The sequence below is a fragment of the Pseudorasbora parva genome, chromosome 11 (assembly GCF_024679245.1).
Source record: "Pseudorasbora parva isolate DD20220531a chromosome 11, ASM2467924v1, whole genome shotgun sequence".
NCBI lineage: Eukaryota > Metazoa > Chordata > Actinopteri > Cypriniformes > Gobionidae > Pseudorasbora > Pseudorasbora parva.
In genome coordinates this window covers 3564252-3577273 of record NC_090182.1, presented here as the reverse complement: position 1 = coordinate 3577273, position 13022 = coordinate 3564252, and the positions used below count along the sequence as shown (strand labels likewise).

At 39.4% G+C, this 13022-nt stretch overlaps 1 protein-coding gene across 1 annotated transcript in view; it reads left to right on the top strand.

The window, feature by feature from the left end:
- The window catches only part of LOC137093066 (nuclear factor 7, brain-like), a 13110-nt gene extending 1606 nt beyond the window's left edge, over window positions 1-11504 (top strand). The window contains exons 2-6 of the mRNA XM_067457764.1: window positions 8745-8840; window positions 8955-9185; window positions 9296-9318; window positions 9401-9519; window positions 10954-11504. Coding sequence (XP_067313865.1) covers window positions 8745-8840; window positions 8955-9185; window positions 9296-9318; window positions 9401-9519; window positions 10954-11504 — 1020 coding nt within the window. The remainder of the gene's footprint in view (window positions 1-8744; window positions 8841-8954; window positions 9186-9295; window positions 9319-9400; window positions 9520-10953) is intronic.
- Window positions 11505-13022: the final 1518 nt, after the last annotated feature.

Genomic DNA, 13022 nt, shown 5'->3' with positions numbered 1-13022 from the left:
AGTTTGTTTTGGTAGGAGTGGATGTTGGTGAAGATGAAGAATCAGTTAAAATGGGAGAGTCCGAACTGCACGTTTTTTGGCTTTGCGTGATGGGCTCATTGTACATAGTCTATTGAAGCATTTGTCAATGTAGTCCTCCAGGTGGTCCAGGTCTGAGTCGTAATCCAGGTTTTAATCGGGTGATGTCGTAGCGGGGAAGAAGAAGAAGAAAACAAACAACAGAAAACAAAAACAAAAAAAAACTCACAGAAAGAAAACAGTCGATAAAAAAACCGAGAAAAGTTTGTAGTCTTTCTAGCAGCGCGCTGCCATGTTAGATCACGCACCCATCTCACGCCCATCACCACGTCACATGATCATCACGTCCTCACATCGGAGCTTATCAATGCTTTTCCATAATCTATACTGTTCCCTTTGGCATCTCTAATAATTTCAAGAAAGAAATCTGCTTTTGCCTTTCTAAGTTGTGTTATGACTTTATTCCTCAGGCCTTTATATATTAGATGATCAGTAGTCAATCCAGATTTTATAAAAATTTTTAGAGAAGCATCTCTTTTTTTCATTAAGTCCCAAAGATTGCTATTTAACCAAGGCAGATTTTGTTTTGCATTAGGTTTCCTGACCATTGTTGTTGTATATTTTATTAAAATATCTTTAAAAGCTAACATTAGATCTTTGCATGCTTGTTCACAGGATTTATTTTCTATAGTGTCATTCCAATTTGTTTGTTTTATTTCATTTTCAATAAATACTAGATCTTTCTTTGGAATAAAAGATATATTGGGGTTATTTTTTAGTGAAATTTGATTCCTATACCGTGATCGAATAAACTTTCTAGCAACTAAAGTAAAATTATGATCTGACAAACCAGTAAACAAGTTGTAAGTTTTAGTTATCCTATCTGGTTTATTTGTAAAAATTAGATCCAGTAAGGTTTGAGAAGATTTTGTTATTCTTGTGGGTTTATTTATCATTTGTATCATCTGATGTGATTTGGCAATATCCTTGAGCTTTTTCCTGCGTGCTTTGTCAAGCCAATTTAAATTGAAATCACCCATAAGTATTCTTTAACTTCCTTGCCTTCGTGTTGTCTAAGGATATCTGATAAATTTTCACACAAAAAACACTTGTAGCAGATGGAGGTCGATAGACTGAAAAAACAACAAATGACATTTCAGGGGATAGAGTAATATTAAAGGGGGGGTGAAATGCTGTTTCATGCATACTGATCTTTTTACACTGTTAAAGACTTGGAATCCCAAACTAAACATAGACAAAGTTTCCAAAGTTAAGGTGGACGTTTGATGGGAGTATTTCTCTGTCAAAAATACTACTTCCGGTTAGTCATAAGTTTCGGCAAGTTTTTTTCGATCATGGGTCCACTTGACGTTAATAGGTCGGAATTTCCTTGTATGGGCCGTACGGACAATTCTACCGGAAGAGCGTGAGAGAGAGAGAGAGAGAGAGAGAGAGAGAGAGAGAGAGAGAGAGAGAGAGAGAGAGAGAGAGAGAGAGAGAGAGAGAGAGAGAGAGAGAGAGAGAGAGAGAGAGAGAGAGAGAGAGAGAGAGAGAGAGAGAGAGCGCGAAAGCAACAGGCTACGCCAATCAAAGCGGGGCTCGTTGGCTGCGCTGCACAGGTGATGTGACTTCAAGAAATTAACAATGTCACCAAAAAAGTGCGTTTTTGGTTGCCAGACTGTGAGAATGCCAGAGAGTAAGACACGAGGACACCAACTTTCCAACAAAAGAATGGGTTTTATTTTACCCAAAAAAATTACAAAAAGTCACAAAATAAAGAATAAAAAGTAAATCAATTAAATCTAACAAATAATCTAGCTAGACTTAAATAAACTGAGGTCAGCAAAACAACCTTTAACTCAATATAAAGAGAAAACTCAGGAGGTATATAAGCCAAACGGTGAGCTCACTTAAACAAGACAAGGGGAAAACATACAAGCAACATTTTATAAAGCAACACGTTATTGGCAATATAACTAAATCAAAATAAAGATAATAACCAACAACTCAATATAATAATAATGCAAACCAATAAATGTTAATAATAAAAACTAATAAACCTCCAGAAATCAAATTAAATTTCCTTCACCCCCCCATGATGTCACTTCCACTTGGTATCGCCTAGCAGAACTCTCCGGCCATAAATCTCCACTGCTGCATGATCGTCAGCCTTTTGCCAGTCGAGACCACGGCGATGGATGGACGCACACACTGTAACCAGCGGCATTATTCTCAACTCCAACTCATCTCACGGTAACTTAAACCAAATAGAAACAAGGATCAGTAACAGACATAGCACAATGTGAGCCAGTAAGTGTGCACTCCAAACTGACAAACAAAGGACTACCTAAATAAAGCATTGAAAATATGTCAACAAAATATGTGTAGTGTTTTTATTATATAAAACTATATAATAACCTCAGATACTAAATTAAATAAAAGGAAAATAATGATCAAAATAAACGACTATATAGTGGAATGTATTAGAGGAGAATGTATGCTCTGTGAATGTACAAAGGAATGCATGCAAGTTACCCTTATCAATGTGTGGCCGCGAGGTCGGCCATCACACAGACCAAGACAGTCCTGTACAGATTGCCAAAAACCCCGCGTTAAGGCCACAGTGGATGTAATTTGCTTTTCCGGATCAGCAACTGAGTTGCGCGAATGTTTATATCTGTTCACTGCATTTCGGTGCCGACTGTTTCATAAACAAGGCCCAGCTCGACGCCGGATTTTCCGATCGCCTAATGCTGAAGGATGGAGCAGTCCCAACGATAAAGGTCCCAACGTTAGAACCGCAGGCGGTGAGTGAGACTGCTTCAAATGTCTGTGTTTTTGCCTATGCTCATCAAGTAGCCCAAACATGATCACGTATAGCTAATTGATCAATGGAGCATGCGATGTGTAGTGCGTGTACATTTGTTTAGCTGGCCACTATATGTGTAACTTTATGTTTGTGTATTGTAAAAGCACTCCAAACAACAATACACAAAGAGTGGGGAAATATGTTGAACTAAATAAGCGCGCTTCTTCATTCAAATGCGCTACTATTCCGTGTCTTTCTATGTAAACACTAGCCTGCCGTGCAAAACCAGTCCGCTTACTACAATTGTCTACACAAACCACGCGTAAACACACACACACACACACACACACACACACACACATGTGCACAACTGCACTTCCCACATGTACACTTTCAAAGACAAAAAATACGACGATATAATTCAAGTATAAATATGTAAATAACACAAGTTGTACCACATAGAGACGTCCTGCTCTAGTCGTTTTTGCTGCTGCTCCTGTTCAACTGCAGCCTCTGGGTCTGATTCCGGATCATAGATGTATGGCTGTATCTGATTAAAAGCCATTTTTTTATTTTGAATAAAGTTTTTTCCCGCTGTTAGGGATGACACAGCTTTACGACGCACTCAACACAATAACAGCGGCGCGCACTCGTCATTATTTAGCTCCGCCCACACGACACGCCCCCACCCGCTCGGCTTTTTTCGGAAAGACTCGGAACAGCGCATCTTTCTTATATAATTATAAAAAAAATAAAGACTTTTCGGAGATATGCAGGATGCAATACTACTCTATAGGTACTCAAGATTGACATGACACTGACTGAAACTGAGTGTTTCACCCCCCCTTTAATCGCCATAAAACCCAGTTTTTGCGTGCAATTTGATGATAGTCAGGCGGTCTCCCAGTTTGTTTAAGGAGAGGTGTAGTAGCAGTACCTGCCGAGCTGCACCAAACACCTGACGCCATCACCACCAAATTGATAAGGCAATATAGTCATCAGTCATCAGTAAGCTTATTAAACTTACAAAAGCTATTCAATCAAGAGCAGTGAGTGATTCCTTATCTTTTGTTTGACATTAAACAGACAGCAACTTGTTACCTCAGAAACATTTGAATGTTGCAGTTAAAATGTTATATCTTGGTTTCCATTTAACGCTATAGAAATTGTTTTAAAATGAGAAAACATTCTTAAAATATTCATTAAACATTACATTCAAATATTTTCTTCAGAATTTGTAGGGAATGTTAGCCGAAGTTCTGAGACCGTTCCCTGCTGGCTGGGGTGCTATCAAGGCGCCACTGAGAGACAGAGGGCAGCCGGAGCAGGGAGAGGAAGTCAACCTGTACGGAAACATGACCATGTCAACCCTCCCAGCTACAGAAAAGAGGCTACAAGAAATAAGGGAACACAGAGAATGTGATTAAATACTGAGCCAAGTGAAAAGGTACTGTACTGAGGGCTTGCCAGACAGATCCACAATAGACAGAGCTTACCTGCCATACGCACATGTGGAGGAAGAGCTATCAGTGGAGAACGGCTTATTACTGAAAGGAAGTAGGCTAGTTATTCCCAAGCTGCTACAGACAGAAATCCTTCAGAAACTGCACGCAGGACACCAAGGTATAGCAAAGTGTCATGAAAGAGCCAAACAATCTGTCTGGTACACAGCTTCAGAAAGTGGCCGAGGGTTGCGACACATGTGCAAAAGAAAGAATTAACCCCAAAGAGCCACTGCTGCCGACAGAATTCCCTGATAGATCATGGGCAAAGGTGGCTGCTGACTTGTTTCAGTGGAACGAAAACAAGTGTCTATTGGTGGTAGACTACTTTTCACGTTTCATAGAGGTAGCTAAACTCACATCAACAACCTCATTAGCAGTAGTTGAACATTGCTAATCTATCTTTGCCAGGCATGGCATACCGTCCGAGGTCATGACAGATAATGGACCCCAGTTCTCGTCTGAATGCTTCACTCAGTTCGCAACACAGTGGGGGTTCAGACGCTATATGTTCAGCCCCAAATATGCTCAGAGCAATGGATAGGTAGAGCGAGCCGGGCGGACAGTTAAAGGCCTCCTCCAGAAAGAAAAAGACCCCTATCTGTACCTCTGTCATCTCTCAAGCCGGGCTGGACTGACATAACCAAACTCAAAGAGGAGGAACAGAAGAAGAGACAGAGATTGAGCTGGAACTTCATCAAAAGACACAGAGCTCAACATCTCACAAGACTGACACCAGGCGACCATGTCTGTTTAAAGGACACAAAGGAGAAGGGGACAGTGATAAGACAGGCGGAAGCACCAAGGTCATACGTCATTGACACTTACAGAGGAAACCTGCGCCACAACTGAAACCACCTCGTCTCTACCCCAGTGGCGCCTGCAGCGCAGACCGTCCTATACCAGAGCCAGAGCAACTTACTGGTCAGCCAGTGAGGCCAGATCATGCAGAGCAAGAGCCAGTTCAACCATGCAGTCCTGAGCCTCCGGCACATTACCCTGCAAGAGAGAGACAACCTCCAGGGTACCTGAAGGATTTTGTGGTTAAATAACAGGTACCCCTGGTAAAACTGAGTAATTTCTATGTGGCAGAATAAACCCTGCACTCAGTAGAAGGATTGGGCAGTGTACCGCACCTTCTTAGTTCAGATTTTCAGTTAATGTTTTATATGCTTATTGTTCTTGAGATACAGTTTGAACTGGGACATTTAAGTGTTAGTTTAATCTTAAGTTATATATCAGTGCAACTGATCTTAGTAAGGGGGATGTTAGTGGTAAGGGATTTTATAGGACACATGATGGGATGCTGCCCCCCTGTGGTGAGGCGGTAAACTAGGCACTGAAATAAAGTCATGCTTTGAGAACACACGTTGGAAATCTCTCTCTGTGCTTATTTGTTAATTTATAGCCACTTAACTCTACAACATCGACACTGAAAATACTTGCTTACCTTGAATCCACTACAAAGTTGCACCGATGAAGCCCAGGCCAAAACGGATCAAGCACGAAGTGACGATAAATTCAAAAACGACTGGTGTGAGAAAATTTCAGAACAGTGGGGGGAGCGGCGTTAACCCGGGAAATGGGTTACTCTTTGAAAAATAGCCCAGAAACCCAAACAACCCAGGAATTGGATCTAAATATTAGCCATATAACCCAGAAAATGGTTACTCTCTGAAAAAATAACCCATCATTTTAACCCAACACAAATAACCCAGAAAATGGGTTGAAGAAATAACACAGGAGTTTTTAGAGTGTATTGCGTTTTTTTGTTGTAGTGACATTCTGTTATCTCTCAACATTTTTTTAATGGGTTTATTGCACTCACTGATTCTGTAGTTTATTTTCTTCATACTTCCTTTTTCTTTTGATTTGCCCCGTTTTCTCTTTCACTATCCGTGACCCGACACAGGACACCAATGATTCTTTAGTTTCCTATTTTCTACTACTGTCCAATTACCATTTCTAGATCCCTTCTTACCTCGATCAAATATTTCTCCTTCCATATCCAAATCCCTTCTACTATCTACGTCACTTCCTTCCATAATTTGCTCCACTCACAATCCAGTTGTTTGCCAACTACAGAATCGACCAGTTCTGAACTCCATTTATTTTAATGAGACACAACTGAATAATCGAGCATAATGAGTCCAGGCAGTGGGTTATGGGTAATGTAGTCCATGATAAGACAGCACAAGAGTCTGGAGGAGAGCCCCCTAGTGGAGATCATGAGCTCTACAGCTGGAGGATGAGACAGTCTTATATTAGAGACACTAGCAGTTCATCAAAGGACAATCAGTTTTGGGTTTTTGGTATCAAATGATGTCAATGTACACGTTTATGTAACTGACTTAAAGTTATTAAGTATTAAAGAAAAAAAAGATGTCTTGTGAGAAAGAAAACTTGTGACTAGATTTAGTGGTTTATGTAACCCCAGAAACTCCACCCTCTTACAAACCCTATCAGGAAGAGACCAGTCTTATTATTTCTTACTTTCGTTTTTACTGAAAGCTGAAACGAGTCAGAGCTGTGAAGAACAGAGGACACTTTATATTAGGATTATTGTGTTTTTCTGAATTAGTTTTTTATTGTAATTATTAACTTTTCAAAGCAAAGATTAGAAAGTGAAAGTAAATTGTAGATTATCGGATCTTTTACAAGACGAGGAAATGGATTCAAAATCTGCTGAAGAGCTTTCTTGTCCTATTTGCTATGAAATCTTCAAGGTTCCTGTTTTTCTGTCCTGTAGTCACAGTATTTGTAAAGAGTGTCTACAACAGTTCTGGAAAACTCAGGAAACTCAGGAGTGTCCCGTCTGCAGGAGAAGATCCTCAAGAGGTGATCCTCCAGTTAATCTCACGTTAAAAAACTTGTGTGAATCATTGATAAAGGAGAGAAATGAGAGGCGCTCATCAGAGTCTGAGGAGATCTGCAGTTTACACAGTGAGAAACTCAAACTCTTCTGTCTGGAGGACAAACAGCCTGTGTGTTTAGTGTGCATAGTCTCAGAGAAACACACCAAACACACATTCAGACCCTTCAGTGAAGTGGTTTCAACTTACAAGGTAAGACAAATGTCTCTCATTTCATGTGATAAATACAGTGCTAAACAGACACACATACTAATTGTGTATACAATAGACAAGTAGACATGGCCACAGGTGTATAACTCCAGCTCTAGGCCTGCAGACGCTTCTACACACATTAGTGTAAGAATGGGTCGCTCTCAGGAGCTCAGTGAACTCAAGCGTGGGGCCGTGATAGGTTGCCACCTGTGCAATAAGTCCATTCCTGACATTTCCTCACTACTAAATATTCCACGCTCAACTGTTAGTGGGATTATAACAAAGTGGAAGCGATTGAGAACAACAGCAACTCAGCCACAAACTGTTAGGCCACATAAAATCCCAGAGCGGGGTCAGCACATGCTGAGGGTCACAGTGTGTAGAAGTTACAAACTTTCTGCAGAGTCAACAGCTCCAGACATCCAAACTTCTGTGTCCTTCAGATGAGCTCAAGAACAGCGTAGAGAGCTTCATGGAATGGGTTTCCATGGTGGAGCAGCTCATCCAAGCCTTACATCACCAAGAGCAATGCAAAGCGTGGGATGCAGAGGAGTAAAGCAGCCGCCACTGGACTCTAGAGCAGGACTCTTAATGCTTCAGCATGCCAAGACATTTTGGACAATTTCATGCTCCAAACTTTGTGGGATCAGTTTGTGGACGGCCCCTTCCTGTCCCAGCATGACTGCGCTCCAGTGCTCAAAGCGTCGGCCCATAAAGACATGGATGAGGAGTTTGGTGTGGAGGAACTTGACTGGCCTGCACAGAGTCCTGAGCTCAACCCGATAGAACAGCTTTGGGATGAATTAGAGCGGAGACTGAGAGCCAGGCCTTCTCGTCCAACATCAGTGCCTGACCTCACAAATGAGCTTCTAGAAGAATGGGCAAAAATCCCCATAAACACACTCCTAAACCTCGAGGAAAGCCTTCCCAGAAGAGCTGAAGCTGTTAGAGAGGGTGGGCCGACTCCATATTAAACCCTACGGCTTAACAATGGGATGGCATTAAAGTTCATGTGCATGTAAAGGCAGACATCCCTAAACTTATGGCAATATAGTGTACTTTCACTTCCTGTATTTGCATTTGTACAACCACACATTTTCATATGCATGGATATAATAATTAAGAATTGGCCATTGCAAAAAAACACATTTGTTTGGTGATTTCTTGATGTTCATCATTTGCAGTTAAATCATTTAAAGATATATGTCCTGCCATTGTCAGGCACAAATGCTTCTGAGATTAACACATTCAGCATAAAAATATTAATATAACAATAAAAACATCCAGACACACAATGTTTAAACCTCTTAAAGCTTCATCAGTTTCACAGATTTTCATCTTAACCTGTAGGAGGAATTTAATACAGCGCTGACGTCCTTACAAAACAAGCTCAAACATGGAGAAGAAATGAAAGGAGAGTGTGATAAAACAATCCACCACATCGAGGTGAGGATGTGTAAAGAGTTAAACACTCAACATTCACACACACAGTTTATTATTGACATTAGTGGAGTGTGTGTTCACACAGAGCTGACTGAAGTGAATGTGATGTGATTTCAGTCTCAAGCTGAGCACACAGAGCGTCAGATTAAAGAAGAGTTTGAGAAGCTTCATCAGTTTCTCAGAGACGAAGAAGAAGCTACAATCACTGCACTGAGGGAGGAAGAGGAGCAGAAGAAGCAGAGGATGAAGGAGAAGCTAGAGGAGATGAACACACACATCTCAGCTCTTTCACACACAATCAGAGACATGGAGGAGATGATGAGAGCCAATGACGTCTCGTTTCTAAAGGTGACCAATCAATCTGGCTTCATTCTTTGAGCATAAAACAACTTGAGCCTCACTGACAATGAGAGTGTTTGATAAGATATTAACATGTTTTCAAACTCTATATTTTCCAGAACTTTAACGCCTCAATGGAAAGGTGAGTGAGCTGCTCGTATCTCTTCTCTCAGTGGATCTGAACTCAAATTCACTGCAGTTCTGACTCCTGAATGTTCCTCCAGAGTCCAGATCCCACAGCCGGATCCACGGATGAGTTCTGGAGCTTTGATTGATGTGTCCCGTTATCTGGGTAACCTGCGGTCCAGAGTCTGGAAGAAGATGCTGGAAACTGTCCAACACAGTGAGTCTCAGCAGATCTGACACCAGCGCAAAACATCCTTCAGATAGAAACACACACAACATTAACATCTGATAGAAATATATTTAATAATCACTTGAGTTTCTGAGTGAATCTGAACTGTATTTCAGAAGATCATCAGATCATACAGTGAACTCATAATGACTACAGAAGTCTGTTCCTCATGGTCTCTGCTTATGTATTAGGATACAATAGTGTTTATTGAATATGATATTAAACCTGAAGCCTCAATCCATTCTGACAGAAACTGACAGACCATTGTCATGATAGCAGGATTTATGATCTCTTGCCTATAGTGTATGATATACAGAAAAATATACAGGTTTGTATTGAACATTTATGGAGCAACAGATTTCGTGTAAAAATAAATCATAAAAGTGGTTTACTTTATTAAAAAAACATGTCAAATGTATGAGGTGACGAGGGCCACACATGGGGCAAAAGGCACAGTATTAATACAAATACTTTAGCTAAAATATGTTTTTAATAATGTCTAAGTTAATACCTGTTCAAAACAATCACTTTAGCAAAGTTTGAACTATTTTCTGTTTATTTTGTTGGATAAAATAATTAATTTTTAAATAATAAATATGCTGTCATTAAAATATCTTAATATAGAAATATATCTGAAAAATATAGAAACAAAATCATTTAAATAAGTAAAGATTCTGAAAGCATTAAAGGGAACCCATAATAATTTAATATATATTTACAGTAATAACAATAACTTATATTTTATTATAATATGATGGTTTTTAAATATGATGGTTTCATTATAAATATGGTGATTATCTCTAAGGTGGACACCCAGCTTAATATATGAAAATTATCATCTGAATCTAACCGTCATGTCAACAAATGGAAAAGTCAGCAGCTGTTTATTATCATGTTAAATATGGTGCCTTTACCCCAAATATCATACTTTTACATATTCCACCATTACTGACAAACTGATGCTTTAATTACCTTGAACAAAACTGACAACATTAACAATAATAATAATATTAAATTATAATAATTATAGCACCTTGTATTTGCTACTTAAATCTTTTTAAAAACATCAAATATTAGATCAAATGAGCGCAGGATCAACTTTGCGCTGCTGCCCGAGATCGCCTCAAAGATCAGACGAATCTCCACGAGCGTCTCGAAAAGCGCATGTTTTGGAAAGTGCTGAGGCAAGTTTTTGTGCCATCTAATGGTTTAGAGGAAAATAAAATCAAAGAGCCTTTAGCCCGTGGAGCCTTTAGCCCCGTTATACCCAACATGTATTAGGATACAATAGTGTTTATTGAATATGATATTAAACCTGAAGCCTCAATCCATTCTGACAGAAACTGACAGACTTTATATGTGTTTTATATTTACATTTCTGATCATATTTCATCCTGTAATCTGATGTTCTTCTCTTTGCAGATCCGTTGACTCTTGATCCAAACACAGCACATCCTGATCTCACACTCTCGTCTGATCTGACCAGTGTGTGTGTGTCGCTCAGTGATGGAGATAAAACACTTCCTGATAATCCAGAGAGGTTTGACAAGTGTCTGTGTGTCCTGGGATCTGAGGGCTTTAACTCAGGAACACACTGCTGGGATGTGGAGGTCGGTGACAGTACATTCTGGATTCTTGGAATAACCACAGCATCAAACCAGAGGAAGGGAAAGGATTTCATTAACTCTAATGTCTGGTTTGTGGGGTACTGGAACAGCAAATACTGCTCTCAATCCCCAGATAAACCCCGCACTGTCTTTCCTGTTAAAGTGAAGCTTCAGTGTGTGAGAGTTCAGCTGGACTATGACAGAGGAACAGTGTCATTCTCTGATCCTGTAACTAACACACATTTACTCACAGTCAGGACGTCCTTCACTGAGACTGTCTTTCCATTCTTATATAATCGCTGCAGAACTTCCCCTCTGAGAATCTTACCAGTTAAATTGATCATTACAGCAGAAAATCACAGTTAAATCTGATTCTGCTTCCAGATCAATGGGTTATTGATGTGACGAGATAAAAATTTAAATAATTAGTCATAATTTAAAATGCAGTAAATCGTTAAACATTTATTTGTCTTATGGACCTGTTGTTATAAAAACTGCTTTGTCTTTTGATTCTTTACATTTTTGAGCCGTGGTGTGACCGTCTCAAGCATGGGTCAGAAAACTACAACTTTTATAAAAAATAAAAGAAATAAAAAATTATATATATATAATCTGTGCTATGGTGATTACAGTTTTTTAAGCACTTTGTTATTTTGGCTTGGATTTTAATTTCTTGAAATATGAACTGAATTTAGAAATGCTTGGCTGTGTTTAATAAACTAAATGTATTTTTGAAATGAAGACGGCGTTTGGAGTGGAGTGTGTGTTAAATAATCACTGTTCCCTGAATCAACGGCTCAATACAAGAGGCCGACCTAAGAGTTCACTGTAAAAAAATCCCCATAACATTTACGGTAAAACAAACGGCAGCTGTGGTCGCCAGAACTACTGTAGATTTAAGTTAAATTTACAGCAAATAACTGTATTTCATTGACTGAAATAATGTTGAATTACCAACCTATTGAAATGCTAATATCTGTGATGTACCTTTGATATACACTAACAGCCAATCACAGTGGAGATGAGAGTCACATGACGAATCAAAGCTTTGAGGACAACATTAATGAACAGGTGTCATTCACACAAACACAAATAACTTAAATATAAGCAGCAGCACAAATAAATACTATTGAGCAAAGATACTAATAAAATAAACAATGCCTTTCAGTGGGTCTAACATTAGTTTTAGGTTGAGAAATTGAATAAAGAATCAAATGTAAGATAACTGCATATACAACTGTTTAAAATAAAGATTAATCCTTATTAAACTTACAAAAGCTATTCAATCAAAAGCAGTGAGTGATTCCTTATCTTTTGTTTGACATTAAACAGACAGCAGTAACGGCTACTGCCCCTTTAAGACCTAATACAGGGATATGTGTCGTCTTTCTCGACTGTATACAGTTCTCTTAAAGGGGGGGTGAAACACTCAGTTTCAGTCAGTGTCATGTCAATCTTGAGTACCTATAGAGTAGCATTGCATCCTGCATATCTCCGAAAAGTCTTTATTTTTTTAATAATTATATAAGAAAGATGCGCTGTTCCGAGTCTTTCCGAAAAAAGCCGAGCGGGTGGGGGCGTGTCGTGTGAGCGGAGCTAAATAATGACGTGTGCAGCAGCGCGCTGTGTGTTGAGTCGAGCGTCATCCCTAACAGCGGAAAAAAAACTTTATTCAAAATAAAAATATGGCTTTTAATCAGATACAGCCATACATCTATGATCCGGAATCAGACCCAGAGGCTGCAGTTGAACAGGAGCAGCAGCAAAAACGACTAGAGCAGGACGTCTCTATGTGGTACAAGTTATACACTAACTATATAATATGCTTAGCGGCTTGTGTTATTTACATATTTATACTTGAATTATATCGTCGTATTTTTGTCT